Source organism: Salvelinus namaycush, chromosome 3, assembly GCF_016432855.1.
Source record: "Salvelinus namaycush isolate Seneca chromosome 3, SaNama_1.0, whole genome shotgun sequence".
Classification (NCBI taxonomy): domain Eukaryota; kingdom Metazoa; phylum Chordata; class Actinopteri; order Salmoniformes; family Salmonidae; genus Salvelinus; species Salvelinus namaycush.
The window spans coordinates 20,502,939-20,526,891 of NC_052309.1; the positions used below are offsets into that span (position 1 = coordinate 20,502,939).

At 40.9% G+C, this 23,953-nt stretch overlaps 1 protein-coding gene across 2 annotated transcripts; it reads right to left on the reverse strand.

The window, feature by feature from the left end:
* Positions 1-5,765: 5,765 nt before the first annotated feature.
* LOC120045065 (amyloid protein-binding protein 2-like) lies at positions 5,766-23,585 on the reverse strand. Of its 2 annotated transcripts, XM_038989909.1 has the most exons (13): positions 23,236-23,585; positions 22,738-22,826; positions 18,703-18,854; positions 18,497-18,620; positions 18,215-18,383; positions 18,022-18,111; positions 17,790-17,857; positions 17,590-17,695; positions 16,895-17,019; positions 7,555-7,640; positions 7,092-7,282; positions 6,652-6,817; positions 5,766-6,526 (listed from the first exon to the last, which is right to left on the reverse strand). In XM_038989909.1, exons 1-13 carry the CDS (start codon positions 23,371-23,373, stop codon positions 6,270-6,272), a joined length of 1,761 nt encoding a protein of 586 aa, XP_038845837.1. In that variant the 5' UTR covers positions 23,374-23,585; the 3' UTR covers positions 5,766-6,269. The 2 variants fall into 2 exon arrangements, with proteins under 2 accessions (XP_038845837.1, XP_038845838.1); XM_038989910.1 differs by lacking the exons at positions 17,790-17,857; positions 18,022-18,111; positions 18,215-18,383.
* Between the last annotated feature and the right edge of the window lie 368 nt (positions 23,586-23,953).

Genomic DNA, 23,953 nt, shown 5'->3' on the forward strand with positions numbered 1-23,953 from the left:
CAAGCCAAATAACGTTCATGTATGTAGCCATAAAAGTGCGCACTGTGGCACTAATGATGTCAATGTTTACATGTTAGTGCTTTTTGAGGTTGTTTCGGTTTAATTATTAAAAAATAATCACGGTTATCGATGTCGATTGTTTTTGTTACATTTAATGCATTATGAAATAATTTGTGAACATTCAATTGCCAAAACATTTGAAGTATTTCATTCTCTGTCAGGTCCAAATAGAAAACTAGGACATTAGTATGAAATAAAATATTTCAGTTGTGTACATTACTTGGTTTTATTTGACTACTTTATTATTTTTCATTCCTTAAACTCATTTAATCTCCGCTCACAGCCTGGTCTCAGACTAGACGTAACATAGTAAATGCAATTTCTCAAACTAGTATATGTTAAGTTTGGTATGGTTACATAAGACAGAAGGTTACTTAAGGCAACTAAAGTAGGGTGGTTGGTCGGGGTGGGTGTATAACGTGAATGTCGAGCAATACAAAGGTTACGTGTTCAAATCTCTTCTTGACAACTTCAGCATTTTAGAAACTTCTTTACTACTTTGTAGCTACTTTGCAACTACTTAGAATGTTAGTTAACTATTTTATCTAACCCAATTCCTAACCTTAACCCCTAGCCTAGTTAACGTTAGCCAGCCAGTGAACGTTAGTCCGAACAAATTGGAATGATAACATGTTTAGAAATGTAAAAAAAATATATGGTACTTTTGGCTAATTCGTAACATAGCATACGATTTGCAATTGGTAACATATGATACGAAATGGATGATGGATATTCCCAAACTAATACACACCAGATGAAACGTAACATACTAAATGGAAGGTTCGTATTTTCGTACAGAATAATACGAAATGCTGCGAGACCAGGTTGTTTGCAGGTAGTAGTAGCCAGCCAGACAACCATCTAACTTTATCTCTGTTCTCCCCAAACTGTACTGTCTTTAGTCATCCTATTTAGGTAGGCTAGCCTACCTAAGTCTGCTGCAGAGATGTCCGACAATAATTTCTCGTTTTTGAAAGTAGATAAGGCATACTTCACGAACTGTCTCCATCACCCTCTCTCCTCGTTGTGTTGTGTACATTCCCCTTGCAAGCTGCGGTGTATGCGTAAGCATATAAGCACAGTTCCTAAACATACACTTTTACCAAAGACCGTAGAGTATCTAAGCAGGAAAATGTACGCAATGGATTATGGTCATTGTAGCTAATTACAATATTTCTGTGCTGAACTAGTTTGAACATTTGCTTAATGAAAAACTACAAATCCCTTCAGCGCAGCGTCCCATATGGTTCTTGATTTCATTTCTCTAGTGAATTATCTCTAGAGAAACGGCGCGTTAAAAAAAACGACTACTTGGAATTCAAGTAATTGAACTTACGTCTGTCAATTAGTTGTTTAATAAACGAAACAAATTGTTTCATCGCTCTGCACTAATACATGTCTTTAACTTTTAGACATTTTAATATTCGTATTTTCTGAGCTTTGAAGAGAACAATATTTCCAATGTAAAATGTTAATGTACAAAAACATGGTAGCTACAGTGTTGACATGAAGCAAAAGAAGATTCTTGAAAGCCCTCATTTAATATTTTTTTGTTCTATTTCATTTTAAGAAGCCATCCCATTACTGAATAATGGGCTGACCCACTGTTGCTAACTGTCAGAATTTGATTTGGAGGTACTGCAGAAGGCATTCAAATAATGGAGAGAATACATAAAATGACAACTATTTCCATGTTTTCAGTACACACATTACAATAATTTCATTTTACCTTTCTGGGTAGACATGGACAGCATGAGGAACAACCACTAAGACCACTCTTAACTAGAGGACTGTATACACACCTTTGCAGCAGGCAGCAATTCACACAGTATGCAATGAATACATACATATCAAAAGATCACTTCAACACACACCACAGTTCCTTAAACTCTGATAATGCATGCATGGAATATCAGCAATCTAGTTCTGCAAATCCTGCCAGATACTTCTCTCAGGGTCATACGTAAACTCAATGTGTCTACACTTGTAACCCAGAGGCACAGTACTTATACTCCTCTTAACACATGTAGGAACAGTTTCACAGACCAAGATTAAATGATTCCAGGATTTGGCCAAATTATCTGTTAATAATCAAATAGCTTTAAATGTGAATTCAAGAACATAGTTAACTATGGATTAAATACAGGTGATGCAAACCTCTTAAAATGAAGTTTAGCCATCTCATCATAACCTTAATCAAAACTTTAGTCCAAGAGTGGCCTTAATGTAGGTCTATGAAACTTGCCCATATTTATACTTGTAGAATTGGACAACCTTCCATATACAGGAGAGTTTCAGAGTGAGCAATGGTTAAAATGATGTTAGTGTGGAAATAAATGTGCCGTAAAAAAAGGCTGGCGCAATGCATGTGAGAATATAGACAGCACATGTATTAAAAACAAAATAAAAAAAGCTTAAATGGGCTGTATTTGCTCCAGTTCCAGTGGAAAACTTGTCTTGAAGAGAAACTCTCAACAGTTGTTCCACCTATAACAAACCAAGATGAAACTCCTGATTTAAGAGCTGTCTGCTTCCAGAGACACTGTCAATGAATCTTACTGCAGTCTTGCTGACATTGACAGAAAGGATAGGGTGTGTGCTGCAATCACAAACACCATTCGATTTTCTAAGGATCCCTTCCAGTAACATTCACAAGAAACAATTAGAGCCTTGTAAACAAAACTAAGGACATACAGACAGCCATATAACAGCCAGGGTGGACCACAACCTCCGACTACAAGGTGGATCTCCTCTTTCAACATCTAATTTCTTAAATCAACACTTTCTATTGTAAGATTTACACAGGCAAAGCACTTGGGGGTGAAAGGGTTAGAAATCAAGATAACAACAATGTCTATTTACTTCACCTGTTCAGATTATGACTTTGTAGCTAATCTGTCTGTCCCTTGTTCTGCAGTGTTCATCTCTGTAACTCGGTTCATCTTAATGCATCGCCCATGGTTCAATACTTTTCATAACAAAGCTGTTGAGGAAAGCTGGCTGACAAATGGGGCTGGTGGTCTTCACTCAGAAAGACTGGGTGTCCTTGATTTGAGGACAACATGAATCAGTCTTAGCTCAAAGATACACTACATGGCCTGCTCGTCAAACAACTAATTCCAAAATCTTGGGCATTAATATGGAGTTGGTCCCCCCTTTGCTGCTATAACAGCCTCCACACTTCTAGGAAGGCTTTCTACTAGATGTTGAAACATTGTTGCAGGGACTTGCTTCCATTCATCCACAAGAGCATTAGTAAGGTCGGGCACTTATGTTGGGTGATTAGGCCTGGTTCGCAGTCGTCGTTCCAATTCATCCCAAAGGTGTTCGATGGGGTCTAGGTCAGGACTCTGTGCAGGCCAGTCAGGTTCTTCCACACAGATCTCTACAAACCATTTCTGTATGGACCTCACTTTATGCACAGGGACATTGTCATGCTGAAACAGGAAAGGGCCTTCCCAAAACTGTTGCCACAAAGTTGGAAGCACAGAATCATATAGAATGTCATTGTATGCTGTAGCATTAAGATTTCCCTTCACTACAACTAAGGGGCCTAGCCTGAACCATGAAAAACAGCCCCAGACCATTATTCCTCCTCCACAAAACTTTACAGTTGGCACTATGCATTCGGGCAGGTAGGGTTATACTGGCATCCACCAAACCCAGATTGGTCCGTCGGACTGCCAGATTGTGAAGCATGATTCATCACTCCAGAGAACGCGTTTCCCTTGCTCCAGAGTCCAATGGCGGCGAGCTTTATACCACTCCAGCCGCCACATGGCATTGTGTATGGTGATCTTAGGCTTGTGTGCGCGGCTGCTCGGCCATGGAAACCCATTTAATGAAGCTCCCAACAAACACTTCTTGAGCAGACTTTGCTTCCAGAGGCAGTTTGGAACTTGGTAGTGAGTGTTGCAACCGATGACAGACGATTTTTACTCGCTTCAGCACTCTGTGGTCCTGTTCTGTAAGCTTGCGTGGCCTACCACTTCTCGGCTGAGCCGTTGTTACTCCTAGACGTTTCCACTTCACAATAACAGCACTTACAGTGGACATTGCAGCTCTAGCAGGGCAGAAATTCGACGAACTGACTTGTTGGAAACGTGGCATCCTATGACGGTGCCAAGCTGAAAGTCACTGAGCTCTTAGTACAGGGCATTCTATTGCCAATGTTTGTCTACAGAGATTGCATGGCAGTGTGCTCGATTTTATACACCCGTTCGCAACGGGTGTGGCTGAAATAGCCGAATTCCCTAATTTGAAGGGGTGTCCACATACTTTTGTATATATAGTGTATACTACCGTTCACAAGTATGGGGTCACTTAGAAAAGTCCTTGCTTTTGAAAGAAAAGCACAATTTTTGTCCATTAAAATACCATCAAATTGATCAGAAGTACAGTGTAGACATTGTTAATGTTGTAAACGACTTTTGTAGCTGTAAACGGCAGATTTTTAATGGAATATCTACATAGGCGTACAGAGTCCCATTATCAGCAACCATCACTCCTGTGTTAGAAAACCGTTTCCCGCTACAATAGTAATTTACAACATTAACAATGTCTACACTGTATTTCTGATCAATTTGATGTTATTTTAACGGACAAAAAAATTAGCTTTTCTTTCAAAAACAAGGACATTTCTAAGTGACCCCAAACTTTTGAACGGTAGTGTATGTCAGGTCAAACATATGATCTTCCTGTCTCTCTCCAGTGTGGGTATTTGGAAAGCAAGCATGCTAAGAACCAGAACAAGAGCACCTTTGGCTGATCGTCCTTTAAGGCGAAGGCTTGGACTTCAGTTGAAACATAACAGCACATGTAACATTAACATCCATTAGACACACACATTTGTTCAAAAACAAGGCAATAATTTCCATTGACCTAGTCCATACACAATGGGGTACTTACTACATTACTTTGGAATAGGTAATCCTTCACTAGACAAATGGTTTCTAACATGAAAACACAAGGCCTATTCTATTGTTAATGGTGTGTTTGAGGACCCCTAATCTCGTTCATAGACACTTCAGTCCAAATGCCTGAAGAGTCTGGTAGTCCAACGGGTCAAACTTGACCTTCATTAGCCAGTACAGAATGCCCGGGAGAAACTCCTGTAGCATAGGCTTAATCTACCAACCAATCATCTCCCACAACCTTCCCCCTAACCCTCCCCCGTACACTAGCATACCACAAGCACAGAGCCATGCCTCGCAGTTGTGTGATTCGCTAAAATTAAATGACATACTTTACTCAGTACGGTCACTCCCACTAAGGCCAACTTTGAATCGATGTACCAGGCTTATATGCACAATAGCCTGGGGACGATGTCAGAGGACCTCCGTCTGAGAAGTCATCTGAATAGCAGGTTTAAGCTCACTTGTTTTTGGTTTAGCTCTATGAAATTCCTTATAAATACTTGTCATTTTAATTCCTCAAAAAAAGGTACCTATGTACACTTTCAAATAAACTACACGTCAGCACACCAACAAATCTACTGAGCACAATTGTGGTCAAATTTAACACACACACTGGTGCATTGCAAATTCATCAAATCACGGACAACCTTTAACCACAAGCATAAAGACTGTGCCAACGTCTTTAGATGGAGACAGAAACAGGTGTTACAAAAAGGAAACTGAAGATTTGGTCCATGGATGAAAGCTCCCTCATGACATTAGAACAATAAAATAAGGATTCCACCCAGAAAAAGTAACTTGCTCTTTATAATTGGCCAAAGCAAAAAGGTGCTCCATCCATGCTTGTAGGGGATATCCCAATGGTCAACAAAGGGCAAGCTCTGACCAAAAATGAAGCCGAAAACAAACCGATTCCTATTCTAGAGCTAGACCACACTATGATGTTGTTGTTTTATTTCCCCCCCTTCTCTCAATTCCTCTTACAGAAGACTGAAGGTGATGAAAGCAATGTTAGGTGATGCAAAGTGGATGGCAAGAGGTTCCTTCCATCAAATGTTCAATACCGGGTTGATCACAGGAGAATGCCCCCGTTGGGAGCGAAAGTGAGGACAAAAACACTAGATTATATGCATTCCACAGGCGATAGTGCATTTTCCCATAGCCAGGTGTCCCATTGCAAGGCCAACCATGTAGCTTGATGTGGAGAGGGTGTGTTCAACAAATGTAAGTGAGCCGTGAACACCTTTAGCGTTTCTATCAGTGTGTGGGCATGTGTGTGTCTGTGTGGTGAGCCTAAGCAGGTGGGCCAGCCCCATTGTTCTGTGACAGTAGGAAGGACTGCACCACCTCCCCGGTGGCCTGGGGGCTGGTGTTTACGTCCTCTAAGGCATCAGCCACAGCAAACTGCCGGTCCCTCAGCCGGTTCCAATTGGATAAAATATTGTGGTACTCAAAGACTTTCTCATAGTTCCCCACAGAGTTGTAAAGTTTAATTAGGCCCCTGTAGTCGTATTCCAGTCCACTGTAGCCCTCGCCAAACAGCTTCTTACCTGCAGGGGGGAAACACACACACACACTAGTAAGAATGTAGGATGGTAGAATGAGGAAGAATAGATTACAAAAAAAGAAGAGTACACAAGGGAAGAATAGACCCCAATCTAGCCTGAAGACTGACCAATAGCAATGGAGCGCAGGTAAAGCCTCTCTGCATCTTCATACTGGTTCATGTCGTAGTTGTAGAGAGAGGCCAGGTGGCCCACAGACAGAGCCACCTCATAGTCCTCCTGACCCAGAAGCTGCTCCTTGATCTGGATGGCCTTGATGTGCATCTCCTCTGCCTCCTGAAACAAACAGGGTAAGTGAGACCTCAGTCACCCACAGCCTTGGGGTCTGCATTTTCAACTACCATAAAACCCCAGAGCCCCTGTGACATTTAAGCCTCCTTAGAAAGAGGATTCACTTCCTGCTATCAAAGTGAAATCACAGGGTTGGTAAACAGTGTGGAGAAGATTTGGATGGAAGTTTACCAGACAGAGCATAGGATGACAGTGTGTCAGATGTCAACCACTGCATGTTTTCTACAGACACTTGGATGAAAGGGAGGGATGATCTGACCTTGAACTTCCTCATGGACTGGTAGAGGCGGCCCAGGTTGCCATAGTGCTTCGCTGTCTGAACATTGAACTCCCCAAAGGCTTTCTTGGCCAGCTGGAGAGAGGAGAGGTGGAGGTCATGGGCATCCTGGAGCAGCCTCTCCTCTGTCTCCTTGTTGTGGCAGTCAATCGCAATCTCCTCCAGGATCAGAGCTGAGGGAATAGCACAACACAGTCAGAAAGAGGACAGAGTCAGATGGTCATCTGAACAAGTTAGTTAGGAAATGAAAGATATCTACTGATCCAATCTATTTATTCTCCAAATTAGACCTCTCATCACCTCCATGATAAAACAAATCCTCTACATTAATTTACTCTACCGCAGTGGAACGTATTTGATACCCTTGAGATTCACAGACATCCGTGTGCCCATCACGGAGGCCGGGGAACAGGAGTACACAGATAGTTGTGAAAGCCGTTTTTACCTTTGACTCTTTTGGAGGAGGCCAGCAGCAGATGATCCTCAGGGAGAATGTGAGTGATGATGTCTATGGCCCGCTCTGCATGGAATCTGTACACAAAATACCCAGAGGGCACAGCAGGGGAACAGATTGAACTCAGCGACACAGTTACATCAGTAGCTAAAGCACAAACATGGCCTGCATGAACTTCAGAGGTTGAAATACAAGTAAGAGTACATAACATGAATAGAAACCAAGTACCTTGGTCTAAATGTAAGGTCATAAGAGATGTTGACATAGGGCTGAGCGACATGGCCTAAATATCAGCACAATATTGTTCACATTTCTTTTATAATTAAAGTTCTAAATATGCTTTATGAGTAGGGTATGATGGGGTGGGGCTCGGTGTGTGTGGAAGGAGGGAGAGAGACAACTCAAGAAGCAAACAGAATAAACTATAAAAATGGACATTACACGGGGCAGAGTGGCATTTACACACTTAACAAACCAAACATTAAAATACCGTTATACAAGGCAAAGTAACAAACCAAACATTAAAATACCGTTATACAAGGCAAAGTAAAAATCCAAACCAGTCCGTGCATCAATACCGGTGTATATAGTAAAATATGGTATATTGCCGAGCCCTGTGGAATTTGTATTTATTATGGATCCCCATTACTCTTCCTGGGGTCCAGAAAAATTAAGGCAGTTTATTCCATTTTAAAAACATTACAATACATTCACAGATTTCACAACATACTGTGCCCTCAGGCCCCTACTCCACCACTACCACATATCTACAGTACTAAATCCATGTGTATGTATAGTGCGTATGTTATCATGTGTGTGTGTCTCTGTGCCTATGTTTGTGTTGCTTCACAGTCCCCGCTGTTCCATAAGGTGTTTTTTATAATCTGTTTTTTAAATCTAATTTTACTGCTTCCATGAGTTACTTGATGTGGAATAGAGTTCCATGTAGTCATGGCTCTATGTAATACGGTGCGCCTTCCATAGTCTGTTCTGGACTTGGGGACTGTGAAGAGACCTCGTGGCATGTCTTGTGGGGTATGCATGGGTGTCCGAGCTGTGCGCCAGTAGTTAAAACTGACAGCTCGGTGCATTCAACATGTCAAAACCTCTTAAATACAAGTAATGGTGAAGTCAATCTCCTCCACTTTGAGCCAGGAGAGATTGACGTGCATATTATTAATATTAGCTCTCTGTGTACATCCAAGGGCCAGCCGTGCTGCCCTGTTCTGAACCAATTGCAATTTCCCTAAGTCCTGTTTTGTGGCACCTGACAACACGACTGAACAATAGTCCAGGTGTGACAACTAGTGCCTGTAGGACCTGCCTTGTTGATAGTGCTGTTAAGAATGCAGAACAGCGCTTTATTAAGGACACCCTTCTCCCCATCTTAGCTACTGTGGTATCAATATGTTTGACCATGACAGTTTACAATCCAGGGTTAGTCCAAGCAGTTTAGTCACCTCAAATTGCTTTATTTCCACATTATTCATTACAAGATTTAGTTGAGGTTTAAGGGTTTAGTGAATGATTTGTCCCAAATACAATGCTTTTAGTTTTAGAAATATTTAGGACTAACTTATTCCTTGCCACCCACTCAAACTAACTGCGACTCTTTGTTAAGTCTTTTAGTCATTGCAGTCGCTGTAGTAGCTGACATGTATAGCGTTGAGTCATCTGCATACATAGACACTCTGGCTTAACTCTTTATCCACAATATAGCAGGGGGTGTAAAGCCATAACACATACGTTTTGCCAGCAACAGACAATGATTGATAACGTCAAAAGCTGCACTGAAGTCTAACAAAACAGCCCCCACAATCTTTTTATCATCAATTTCTCTCAGCCAATCATCAGTCATTTGTGCAAGTGCTGTGCTTGTTGAATGTCCTTCTCTATATGCATGCTGAAAGTTCGTTATCAATTTGTTTACTGTAAAAGCATTGTCTGGTCAAACACTATTTTTTCCAAAAGCTTACTAAGGGTTGGTAAAGGGGACTTCACTAGTCTTAGGTAGCGGAATTACTTTTGCTTCCCTCCAAGCCTGGGGGCACACACATTCTAGTAGGCTTAAATTGAAAATATGGCAAATAGGAGTGGCAATATCATTCGCTATTATCCTCAGTAATGTTCCATCCAAGTTGTCCGACCCCGGTGGCTTGTCATTGTTGATAGACAACAATCATTTTTTCACCTCTTCCACACTAACTTCACAGAATTCAAAATTACAATGCTTGTCTTTCATAATTTGGTCAGATCTACTTGGATATGTAGTGTCAGCATTTGTTGCTGGCATGTCATGCCTAAGTTTGCAAATCTTGCCAAATTAAAAAAATTGAATAAAATTTTAATTAGTCACATTAATTAGTCACAATTTTAATTAGTCACAGTGAAATGAAATGCTTACTTACGACCCGATAACCAACAATGCAGTTTAAAAAATAAAATAAAATACGAATAAGAAGTAACAATTAATTAAAAGGCAGTAGTAAAATAATAGCGAGGCTATTTACAGGGGGGTACCGATACAGAGTCAATGTGCGGGGGCACCGGTTAGTCGAGGTAATATGTACTTGTAGGTAGAGTTATTAAAGCGACCATGCATAAATAATAACAAAGTAGCAGTGGTGTAAAAGAGAGGGGGCAACGCAAATGGTCTTGGTAGCCATTTGTTTAAATGTTCAGGAGTCTTATAGCTTGGGGGTAGAAGCTGTTTAGAAGCCTCTTGGACCTAGACCTGGCGCTCCGGTACCGCTTGACGTGTGGTAGCAGAGAGAACAGTCTATGACTAGGGTGGCTAGAGTCTTTGACAATTTTTAAGGCCTTCCTCTGACACCGCCTGATATAGAGGTCCTGGATGGCAGGAAGCTTTTCCCCAGTGATGTACTGGGCTGTACGCACTACACACTGTAGTGCCTTGCGATCGGAGGCCGAGCAGTTGCCATACCAGGCAGTGATGCAACCAGTCAGGATGCTCTCGATGGTGCAGCTGTATAACCTTTTGAGGATCTGAGGACCCATGCCAAATCTTTTCAGTCTCCTGAGGGGGAAAATGTTTTGTTGTGCCCTCTTCCCGACTGTCTTGGTGTGCTTGGACCATGTTAGTGTGTTGGTGATGTGGACCCCAAGGAACTTGAAGCTCTCAACCTGCCCCGTCGATGAGAATGGGTGCGTGCTCGGTCCTCTTTTTCCTGTAGTCCACAATCATCTCCTTTGTCTTGATCACATTGAGAGGTTGTTTTCCTGGCACCACATGGCCAGGTCTCTGACCTCCTCCCTATAGGCTGTCTCGTCGTTGATCAGGCCTACCACTGTTGTGTCATCAGCAAACTTAATGATGGTGTTGAAGTCATGCCTCGCCGTGCAGTCATGAGTGAACAGGAAGTACAGGAGGGGACTGAGCACGCACCCGAGGGGTCCCTGTGTTGAGGATCAGCGTGGCGGATGTGTTGTTACCTACCCTTCCCACCTGGGGGGCAGCCCGTCAGGAAGTCCAGGATCCAGTTGCAGAGGGAGGTATTTAGTCCCAGGGTCCTTAGCTTATTGATGAGCTTTGAGGGCACTATGGTGTTGAACGCTGAGCTGTAGTCAATGAATAGCATTCTCACATAGGTGTTCCTTTTGTCCAGGTGGGAAAGGGCAGTGCAATAGAGATTGCATCATCTGTGGATCTGTTAGGGCAGTATGCAAATTGGAGTGGGTCTAGGGCTTCTTGGATAATGGTGTTGATGTGAGCCATGACCAGCCTTTCAAAGCACTTCATGGCTACAGATGTGAGTGCTACGGGTCGGTAGTCATTTAGGCAGGTTACCTTAGTGTTTTTGTGCACAGGGACTATGGTGGTCAGCATAAAACATGTTGGTATTACAGACTCGGACAGGGAGAGGTTGAAAAAGTCAGTGAAGACACTTGCCAGTTGGTCAGCGCATGCTTGCAGTACACGTCCTGGTAATTCGTCTGGCCCTGCGGCCTTGTGAATGTTGACCTGTCTAAAGGTCTTACTCACATTGGCTGCGGAGAGCATGATCACACAGTCTTCCGGAACAGCTGGTGCTCTCATGCAGGTTTCAGTGATATTTGCCTCGAAGCGAGCATAGAAGTAGTTTAGCTCGCCTGGTAGGCTTGTGTCACTGGGCAGCTCTCGGCTGTGCTTCCCTTTGTAGTCTAATGGTTTGCAAGCTCTGCCACATCCGACGAGCGTCAGAGCCGGTGTAGTGCGATTCGATCTTAGTCCTGTATTGGCGCTTCGCCCGTTTGATGGTTCGTCAGTGGGATTTCTTATAAGCTTCCGGGTTAGAGTCCCGCTACTTGAAAGCGGTAGCTCTAGACTTCAGCTCAGTTGTGGATGTTGCCTGTAATCCATGGCTTCTGGTTGGGGTATGTACGTACGGTCACTGTGGGGACAACGTCATCAATGCACTTATTGATGAAGCCAATGACTGATGTGGTGTACTCCTCAATGCCATTGGAGGAATTCCGGAACATATTCCAGGCTGTGCTAGCAAAACAGTCTTGTAGCTTAGCATCTGCTTCATCTGACCGAGTCACTGGTGCATCCTGCTTTCATTTTTGGTTGTAAGCAGGAATCAGGATAGAATTATGGTCAGATTTGCCAAATGGAGGGCGAGCTTAGTATGCGTCTCTGTGTGTGGAGTAAAGGTGGTCTAAAGATTTTTTTCTTCTTGTTGCATATTTAACATACTGATAGAAATTTAGACCGATTTAAGTTTCCCTGCCTTAAAGTCCCCGGCCTCGAGGAGCGCCGCCTCTGGTGAGCATTTTCCTGTTTGCTTATGGCGGAATACAGCTCAATGAGTGCAGTCTTAGTGCCAGCATCAGTCTGTGGTGGTATGTAGACAGCTACGAAAAATACAGATGGAAAATCTCTGGGTAGATACGGTGGTTCGTCCTTTAAAAGTTGCAGCGTACTGCAGCACAGCTTGTGTGGTGCCGCAGAATTCTATGGAAATTATAGCGCTGTACAACTTGACGGTCGGGAGTCCCCGAGTCGTGCGGGCCCGGGGTTTAATTCCCCGACGGAGAGGAAGGAGTAGCCTGTCCTTGTAAATAAGAACTTGTTATTTCATTAGTTGTGTTGTATTCACTATTATTCTACAATGTAGAAAATGTAAAAAATAAAGAAACCCTGGAACGAGTAGGTGTGTCCAAAATCTTGACAGGTACTTGCTTAATTAATTTGATTAATGTTATGGTGTTTCTATTCCAAGAAAAACTGAGGATTGAAGGATTCTAAATTAAAACCAAAAGCCGCCTCGTGCGTCTCCCGGTGGTGGCCGGCACGGGTATCGAACCTGCATCTGTAGCAATGCATTTTGCAGTGTGCCACTCTGAAGGCCCCATCCACAAAGTATCAAAATACAGAGAGGTGTTGGTAAAGGTATATTGTCCTGCTAATAGCCTGCTAATAACATAAATGGGCTATTATAATATCGTACATGCTGTCCAGGTCAGGATAACCAAAACATTTCTTTATTAAAAGACTATCAGAAAGAATGTTGGTACTTATTTATTTTGATCTAAAGCCATGAATGAGTGAGTCAGTCAGCTTTATGTAGGTGCCCGCTATATGACTGTGCCATTAACTTGATAATATATAACGATATTTTGGAGGTTATTTCTTTTTCAAAAAAACAATAGTGAGCGATTGTAATCTGAATAAAGGCCAAAACATTTTTCAGTTTTTAGAGGGAGAGAAACACTGGGCCAATTGTGCGCAGCCCTATGGGACTCCCAATCACGGTCAGATGTGATGCATAATAATAATATTAATACTTAGGTTCTAAGTTAACTTACAAATAGATTTGACGATAGAATTCTCCCCCTACCCTCCATCTATGCAAATCTATTGTCCAACTACCTGCTAGAACAGGGGAAACGTTTCCCTAGTCAGCGCCATTATTAGTGCAATGCCCCTTAAAAGAGTGTTGCTCTGTACTACCCAGTGTGGTGGGGGTCCAGCCCCCTCCTCCCTTCCCCATTGGCTAGGTCCGTCTTCTGTGCACGGCTCTGCGGCCCATCCCATGCCTATTGCCCTCGTGCCTTGAACCTCACGTGCTTTCAGTGGATACAGCTGGAGAACTGCAAGGAAATCCTATTGTGCGTCACTCAGGAGCCATGACCAATATATATAGTCCTGCTAATAACAGGGTTAATAATATATCTGTGAGAATATCCAAGGAGATTTAATATAATTCTAAATTAATAATAATAAATCGCTTTGTTTAAAAAATTATATTTTGGAGACGATTTTGTTTTCAAATAACATAAAATGAGTGAGAAAATCTTTTTAAGTGGGAGAACTTGCACAATTGGTGGCTGACTAAATACTTTTTTGCCCCACTGTATGTCACCCATTCATTGTCAGTTAGATACACAGTAGGACCCAAAAGCATAATCAGTGCTCTAACTCCCCCTTGCGCTGGTCTGGAGCAATGAAGTGGTGACGCAGGGTACCGTACTAAACCACAAATTACCTCTAAATCCCACAGCATAATTGCAAAACCTTTAGTGGAGCAACCACTGTAGATAGAGTATCTCATGATAAGCTGTAGACCACACTAACTCAGGCGAGCAAAACCTTGAGACTCCTTAGATATTGTGCACCAGCTGTTATTTACAAAAATACATAGTCCGCCGCCCCTGGTCTTATCAGACGCAGCTGTTCTATCCTGCCGATACAGCGAATAACCAGCCAGCTGTATGTTGATAATGTCGTCGTTCAGCCACGACTCCGTGAAGAATAAGATATTACAGTTTTGAATGTCCCGTTGATAGTTTAATCTGCCGCATAGGTCATCGATTTTATTTTCCCAAAGATTGCACGTTTGCTAGCAGAATGGAAGGCAGTGGGAGTTTATTCGATCGTCTAAGAATTCTCAGAAGGCAGGCCGCCCTCTGGCCCCTTTTTCTCTGCCTTCTCTTCACGCAAATGACGGGGATCTGGGCCTGTTCCCGGGAAAGCAGTATGTCATTCACGTCAGGTTATTTAAAGGAAATAAAGGATTCTGCCAGTTCGTGGTGATTAATCGCAGTTCTGGTTTCCAGAAGTTATTTTCGGTCATCAGAGACAGTAGCAGCAACATTATGTACAAAATAAGTAAAAAAATAAGTTAAACACAAAGAAACAAAAAAAAAACACAATTGGATAGGAACATGTAAAACGTCAGCCTTCTTCTCCGGCGCCATCTTTTCAACATTAAAGTAGTTGGCAATATCAGATGGTTTTGTGATGAATCTTATTCAAAGAATGATGGAGGCCTTTTCCCCAAAAATGTCATTTAACCTCTACAGAATTGGTATCCCGACCTTGGGACGGTTGAGCTAACGTAGGCTAATGCGATTAGCATGAGGTTGTAAGTAACAAGAACATTTCCCAGGACATAGACATATCTGATATCAGCAGAAAGCTTACATTCTTGATAATCTAACTGCACTGTCCGATTTACAGTAGCTATTACAGTGAAAGAATACCATGCTATTGTTTGAGGAGAGTGCACAGTTATGAACTTGAAAATGTATTAATAAACCAATTAGGCAGTCTTGATACAAAATTTGGAACTAAAATTAAATGGTTAATTTGATCAGTCTAAAACTTTGCACATACACTGCTGACATCTAGTGGCCAAAACCTAAATTGTGCCTGGGCTGAAAATTAACAAAAAAAACATGTTTGTATTTGTATTATCTTTTACCAGATCTAATTTGTTATATTCTCCTACATTCATTTCACATTTCCCCAAACTTAAAAGTGTTTCCTTTCAAATGGTATCAAGAATATGCATATGCTTGCTTCAGGTCCTGAGTTACAGGCAGTTAGATTTGGGCATGTCATTTTAGGCGAAAATTGGGGGAAAAACGTGCGAATCCTTGGTGCTCCAAAGCTTTTTACTATCATTCTTTATTTCATTTATCTTTGTTTCATAGTGTAGTTTCTTTTTATTCAGTTTAGTCACATGATTTCTCAATTTGCAATAAGTTTGCCAATCGGTTGTATAGCCAAATGCACTTATTTGCCACTCCTTTTGCCTCATCCCTCTCAACCATACAATTTTTCCATTCCTAATCAATCCACAGGGATTTAACAGTTTTCACAGTCATTTTCTTAATGGGTGCATGCTTATTAGTAACTGGAATAAGCAATTTCATAAATATGTCAAGTGCATTGTCTGTTTTCTCCTCATTACACACCACGGACCAACATCTTCTTTACATCAATAACATAGGAATCACTACAAAACTTCTTGTATGACCTCTTATACACTATATTAGGCCCAGCCTTTGGAACTTTGGTTTTCGTAGATATGGGTACAATATTGTGATCACCACATCCGATGGATCTGGATACTGCTTTCAAGCAAATATCTGCAGCATTAGTAAAGATGTGATCAATACATGTTGATGATTTCATTCCTGTGCTGTTTGTAACTACCCTGGTAGGTTGACTGATAACCTGAACCTGGTTGCAGGCACTGGTTACAGTTTGAAGCTTTTTCATGAGTGGGCAGCTTGATGAAAACCAATATTTAAATCACCCAGAAAATATACCTCTGTTGATATCACATACATTATCAAGCATTTCACACGTTATCCAGATACTGACTGTTTGCACTTGGTGATCTATAGCAGCTTCACACTAGAATGGGCTTTAAGTGAGGCAGATGAACCTGTAGCCATATTACTTCAACAGTATTTAACATGAGATCCTCTCTAATCTTTACAGGAATGTGGTTCTGAATATAAACAGCAACACCTCCACCATTGGCATTTCTATATTTTCTGTAAATGTTATAACCTTGTACTGCTACAACTGTATCAAAGGTATTATCTAAATGAGTTTCAGAAATAGTCAGAATATGAATGTCATCTGTTTCTAGCAAATTATATATTTCATGAACCTTGTTTTCTAAGCTACATATGTAAACGTGGGCTATTTTGAGCACTTTTCTTCTGGGATGCTTGCTTGCTTTATTGGGAAGCTTAGCAGCAGTAGATGTGCTCATGTTCTTTGTGTTAGTGCAGGGTGCGCTTCACAGTGGACTTCCTCCTAGGGCTCACCGGCTCAATGCTAACAGTATAAATCTAGTTCAAAGGCACATGATTACTGCATGCAATAGCTGTAGGATCAGTAGAGGCATTCAGGGCAGTTAAAGGGACATCAATTAGGTTACTTATATTGTGTCTACTGACGCCCCTGGTGTAATGTACATTTGCTGAAGCATTATGACAACTCTGCGTCACAATGGTAGAGATTAGCTGAGGTGGGCTTGGGTCATTGATAAGTCATTGTCTCAATGGTGACAAAACGATTACTCACAGTGCATTGTCAAATTTGCCAGAACTGTACAGATGCACATAGGAGGAGTATGCCAGGTCCTCGTGTGCTGTGGCCACATGGATATTCTTTCCCCCGAAAACCGACTGCCGGATATCTAGAGCCGTCTGGAATATTAACACAGTTTCAATATCACACATTTGACACACCTCCCCTCTCTGCTGTCTATCTACAGTTGAAGTCGGAAGTTTGCATACATCTTAGCTAAATACATTTAAACTCAGATTTTCACAATTCCTGACATTTAATCCTCATAAAAAAATCCCTGTTTTAGGTCAGTTAGGATCACCACTTTATTTTAAGAATGTGAAATGTCAGAATAATAGTAGAGAAAATTATTTATTTCAGCTTTTATTTCTTTCATCACATTCCCAGTGGGTCAGACGTTTACATACACTCAATTAGTATTTGGTAGCATTGCCTTTAAATTGTTTAACTTGGGTCAAACATTTCGGGTAGTCTTCCACAAGCTTCCCACAATAAGTGAAATAATCTCTGTAAACAATTGTTGGAAAAATGACTTGTGTCATGCACAAAGTAGATGTCCTAACCGACTTGCCAAAACTATAGTTAATAAACAAGAAATTTGTGGAGTGGTTGAAAAACGAGTTTTAATTCCAACCTAAGTGTGTGTAAACTTCCGACTTCAACTGTACATCTCAGACCAACTCTCTCACCTGGTATATTGCAACTGATTGGCAGATGTTATCCACATTCAGCAAATAAAACCCATAATCAAGGAGAGTGTCTGAATATTTGGGATGCTTGTGTCCAAAATGCTCACTGCAAAACAATAAGGAAACAGACATTAGTGAAGGAGACAGACAAATACTAGCTTATACATTTTACAACACACAGTGTTGTGAAACTAACCTACCGTGCCAGGAAAACAGCATGCTTTATCAGATGCTCTGCCTTCCTGAACTCCCTCTTTACTACACAGGCCTGTAGGTCCAAACACATGAAACCACGCTAAGTGCCAACTACAGTCTGAGGCAGCATAAATTACCAATACAGCGTTACAGTGGCTCATGTGACCGTAGGGAACATCTCAAAAAGTATTTGTTTATCCATTCATAGTCTAACACAGGAAAAGGGAGCACTCATACCTTGGAAGCCTGCCTTAGGACATCTACCACAACCTTAACAGGCAAACCCACTGTGATCTCTTTCATTGCCTCTATGCACCACCTGTAGGCCTGCACAAGACATGATATAGGTGATGATTTCTACATGAAAAACCAGAACACCAAAAAAATCTAACAACCACTTGATATACAATATCTCTTTAAGGCAAAATACCTCATCATAAAGGCTCTTAGCAAAGAGCAGAGCACACAGCTCTCCATAGAGTGCAGCTTTGTTGGCCTGATGACCATGTTTGGCCAGTTTGTCCATGTACAGCTGGGCCAACTTGACAGTCTCTTCACCAAGATGGTACTTGCAGTTGCCATTCCGGACATGAAGCAACCTAAGATAAAGTGTTGAGTCTACTAAGCTTTTGTGGGCAAATACAAACTAGGAGTTACCAGCCATAGAACTAGAATCAGAACAGAATATACTAACTCTCTGGGACCAACTGACCTGACACAGCACTCCACAGCACGGTACCAGTGCAGAACCTCGTCATGCAGTGTGCACAGCTGCAAACACGCCAGAAACACATTCTCTGCATCGCCATACCAGCCTGCGTCAGACAGAAAGCCACCTACAGGACAGGGTCAACATTAGTACAACCAGACACAAAAGTTGAAGAAAAGTGAGGAAAGTTGATGGGTGCAGGGGCCTACCTAAAACAAAGCCAAAGTGAATGGCCTTCACTTTCACATGGGCATCAGACTCTGCAATGTAGGAGCAGCGGCGGCTGAAGGAGTTGGCCAGGACGGAGGCGACTTTCACCCCATGATCCATCAGGGCCTGGAAGCAGTGGTGCAGGAGGTGTCTGCAGGCACACATACAAAGACAGGGCATAAAGATGTGATACAAACATACAGTTGAAGTCAGAAGTTTACATACACCATAGCCAAATACATTTAAACTCAGTTTTTCACAAATCCTTACATTGAATCTCGACACCACTACGCAGACGACACCATTCTGTATACATCTGGCCCTTCTTTGGACACCTCCAAACGAGCTTCAACGCCATTCAACATTCCTTCCATGGCCTCCAACTGCTCTTAAATGCTAGTACAACTAAATGCATGCTCTTCAACCGATCGCTGCCCTCACCTGCCTGCCCGACTAGCATCACTACTCTGGACTAGAGGTCGACCGATTATGATTTTTCAACACCGATACCGATTATTGGAGGACCCAAAAAAAGCCGATACCGATTAAATCGGCCAATTTTTTATATATATTTGTAATAATCACAATTACAACAATACTGAATGAACAATGAACACTTTTAATTTAACTTAATATAATACAACAATAAAATCAATTTAGTCTCAAATAAATAATGAAACATGTTCAATTTGGTTTACATAATGCAAAAACAAAGTGTTGGAGAAGAACGTAAAACTGCAATATTTGCCATGTAAAAAAGCTAACGTTTAAGTTCCTTGCTCAGAACATTAGAACATATGAAAGCTGGTGGTTCCTTTTAACATGAGTCGTCAATATTCCCAGGTAAGAAGTTTTAGGTTGTAGTTATTATAGGAATTACTCTATACCATTTGTATTTCATTAACCTTTGACTATTGGATGTTCTTATAGGCACTTTAGTATCGCCAGTGTAACAGTATAGCTTCCATCCCTCTCCTCGCTCCTACCTGGGCTCGAACCAGGAACACAACGACAACAGCCACCCTCGAAGCAGCGTTACCCATGCAAAGCAAGGGGAATAACTACTCCAAGTCTCAGAGCGAGTGACATTTGAAACGCTATTATCGCGCACCCCGCTAACTAGCTAGCCATTTCACATCGGTTACACCAGCCTAATCTCGGGAGTTGATAGGCTTGAAGTCATAAACAGCTCAATGCTTGAAGCACAGCGAAGAGCTTCTGGCAAAACGCAGGAAAGTGCTGTTTGACTGAATGCTTACGTGCCTGCTGCTGCCTACCACCGCTCAGTCAGACTGCTCTATCAAATCATAGACTTAATTATAACATAATGACACACAGAAATACGAGCCTTAGGTCATTAATATGGTCGAATCCGGGAAACTATCATCTCGAAAACAAGACGTTTATTCTTTCAGTGAAATACGGAACCGTTCCGTATTTTATCTAACGGGTGGCATCTATAAGTCAAAAATGACTTGTGTCATGCACAAAGTACATGGCTAACCAACTTGCCAAAACTATAGTTTGTTAACAAGAAATTTGTGGAGTGGTTGAAATACGAGTTTTAATGAATCCAACCTAAGTGGATGTAAACTTCCGACTTCAACTGTACATGAGAACAGCAGCATAAAGGCTCATCTGTCAATGTGTGACAAGGGCATTCAACATTGGCTTAAGGCTCTTGTCAGATCCCTTTCATTTCACGTAATTATGGGGTCAGATTCCTATTGCGTGGTGAGGAGGCGCTCCGTGGCTCCTTCATGTCCAGAAGTAATTTATCCATTCATTGTAGTCATTGTGCTCTGTAGAGTCGCTATTTTCTCGTGTCAATTAACTTGACATTCCTGGATTACTCATTATATTAATAAAGTCTGATTTAAATCAAGTTTAAAAAAAAAATAAGGGTACAAGTCTGTGTACATATGTGGCTGTGTTGAAAAAATCCCTACATATCCCATCGAGCTAAGCGGGGAGAGGATGCCCGTTGTCACAGTTTCAAGACCAGTTAGAAACATCCAGCTAACCCTATGCCAATGGATCGCAAAACTGAACTTGGATCCGCGTTAAGTAGCAATGATAACCAGCCATGACTATTCAACAAAACAATAAATAATTTTTTACATGTATTTCAAGAATATTTCTTAGTTACATGATTGTATAACTAGCAAAGGAGTTTTGAAGTTGGGGGTGCAGTATTTATGAAGTTTGGCAATGAGGACGAAAACTGGACATATTTAAGTTTATATGCCCTGATATCAGGAGCTGACTTGAAAAGTTTGATTAAACAATTCAGAGAGTGAATATACAATCCTAAAATCAGCTCTAACTGTCAATAGTAAAAGAAAGCTTAAAACGATGTTCGAGTGAACCCTGAATACAGAAAATTAATGGTGAAGTCACTTCCGGACACGGTAAACTCCTCCTCCTCACCACTCTATAGGTCATTATCAATAAAACAGCACAATTAGGTGCAGAGATTTTGATTTGCCTTCAGGGGGGCAAGGAGATCCCCAGCTCTGCTAAAACCATTGACAACTGCCTGCAGTTTTCAAGGGATCGTTAAATAAAAATGTTAACTATTTTGTTATAATATCATCAACTCTTGGTGAGCATAGTCCGAACGACAAATGTCTGATTATACCATGCAACACAATTGCGCACATTTAGATCTATCAGAGTTATACAGCAATTAACTGCATGCTTTTCAGTAAACATAATTTGATAATGTAATTTCAGATATGTGTGGGTAGCCTCACAAAATCGTTCAATATTGGCCAACATTAATTGGATATTTGAGTGAATTTAATTTATTTGAGTTAGAGAGATATACAGAAACATTTACAATGTGGACCCAAAGGATAGCACTTAAAAGTAAGAATCAAAAAACTTGTTTCCAAAGTGGTCCTCGATGGTAAAAACTGTAACACATTATTATTAAAAGGCAATCCAAAATAACAAACAATGAATACAATCATTTATATTAACATCCTAAAGTGGCAATTTTCATTGCACTTTTCCTTAACCTTAAAAAACAAAACATATTCATTACACATTTTCTAATCTTAAAAACAATCATACCCATCTTTCAAATAAATAAACCTGACCAGCAGTAAGGGCACAAGAAGACAGTGGAGTGGTTTCTCTTAGTTGGACAACCTTTGCCTGCTTTTTAAAGCAATTCTACTTTTTCATTGCTTGATCTCCAAGGGGAGGCTATTCCATAGACAAATGTCTGTAGAGAAAAAAAGTGCTCCTAGCAGTACTGTTAACTCTTGTGATTTTACAAGACATAACACTAGCTCTGGTATTGTAACTGTGCTGGTTATAGACCATATCAATGTGGTTTTTTCATATAACTTGGGGCACGATCATTTAAGATGTCAAACATATGATTGAGTTTAAGTTGGTCCACTCTGAACTCCAAAGGCAACAAGCAGGACTACCTATTGAAGTTAACATTATCCCCTTTTCAACATTGTTTTCAAGAGTGTTTAATCCCGATTGCTGCTGACAGGCATGACTGATGGACCACGTCAGTCTGCAAATTGGCTAGCTAGCTAATAACAGATCATTACTGACAACAATTAATGACAACATTACCAGGACTTGCCAGTGTCAGGCTCTTTCCAAAAGCCTAATCTCTGATGAAGCAAGCTAAATGATAAATGACATAAATTTGCTTAGCTAGTTACATGCCAAATGGATAAGTTACCCTCACATATCTGAAATGACATGATCAATTGATGTTTACTGATCATGAAAAGCATGCAGTTACTTGCTGTATAACTCTAATAGAGCTAAATGTGGAATCAAATGAAATTCATAGATCTATCTATGCTATTCAAGAGTTGATTATATTGAAACCAAATAGACCTAGTTATAACATGTATTTGTTATATATTTATCAATTCCTTAAACATCACGCAGTTGTCAATGGTTTTAGCAGAGCCATGCCCCCCAGCAGCCAAATGGAATGCTCTGCACCATATTGTGACATTTGATTGATAACGACCTATACAGAACCAAACAAGTACCTTTTATCAGATGCCCGTAGAACTTTGGCAAACACCTCCAGCTCACAAAACTCTCCCCCCAGCTGGCAGAGCCGACCCTGCTGGTACAGCTTGGGAAACATGAAAACAGGTTATGAAAGCAAAAAAGGACAGGAGTGTCAGAGAATGATTATCAACATGCAGAATATGAGTGTGAGATCCCACTAACTACTGTCCAAAACACAATGTTTTCACAGATCACAAACATAAGATGGTTAGAGACACCCCCAATTAAAATCATGAACACATGTGCTACTATCTAGGACTTCAGCAAGAAATGCACTTTTAAGACATGTTAACAAACAATTTGTCGTCAGATGGCTATTAGTCTTTGGTTTATGGTTAAGCTTGTTAAATAGCAGGATAGCAAGTAATCAGTTGATTTGCTTTGCAAAGCGTTTGATAGCTAAGGTTAGCTAAAACGAGTCACATCTCGCGAACATCACGTTATATAGTTAGCAAACTAGACTATGAACGTACCTTGTAATACACATCAAATTGAATATTCTCAGGGATGCAACGAATATCCCTTCGCGATCGACTGTAATTGTCCACCACTGCTGATATAGCAGTGTTGTACAGCGTCTCTGGGATCCATTCGAGCTCCAATGCCGCCATGTTGTTTTCCTTTTCTCCAGCAAGCAACACCCTCTCGATCTACCGTAGCTAGCTAGCTAACCACCTTGCCAAGTTTGAACTCCTTTTTCTTGTACCTTCTCATGTAGCAAAAGAGTTTTGAGTCTTTCATCGGGTTAAGCACCAGCATTAACTAACCATCGGCCATGTTCCTAGGAGGATACGCACTGAGCCAGTCCCATCAGACAGAAACAGATGTTTCACCGGATGTATAAATTTGAAGCATCCGGTTGGTGTTTACACTCACACAGCTGTGAAGCAGGAAAAAATATATAAGTACTTCCGGGTCAAATGTTTTTTGGACAGAATAATTCCGTTCTGCATACATTGTAAATGAATAATTGGGGTAAAAATTATAACTTTGCACAATTATCGATATATTTCGTACTAGTTATAATACAAATAAAATGACAAGTATTTCTATGTGATTTATAAAAACAATATATATATATATATATATATATATATATATATATATATATATATATATATATATATATATATATATTATAATACATATACATATATAAGGTTTGGGGTCACTTAGAAATGTCCATGTTTT

What these genes read in the sequence shown, in the direction of transcription:
- LOC120045065 (XM_038989909.1), bottom strand. Translation starts at nt 23,373, where the DNA reads ATGGCGGCATTGGAGCTCGAATGGATCCCAGAGACGCTGTACAACACT. An exon ending in CATGCTGTTTTCCTGGCACG is followed by an intron (nt 17,696 to 17,789) that starts GTAGGTTAGTTT and finishes ATTGTTTTGCAG; the next exon opens with TGAGCATTTTGGACACAAGC. An exon ending in CTCCTCCAAAAGAGTCAAAG is followed by an intron (nt 7,283 to 7,554) that starts GTAAAAACGGCT and finishes CTATTCCCTCAG; the next exon opens with CTCTGATCCTGGAGGAGATT.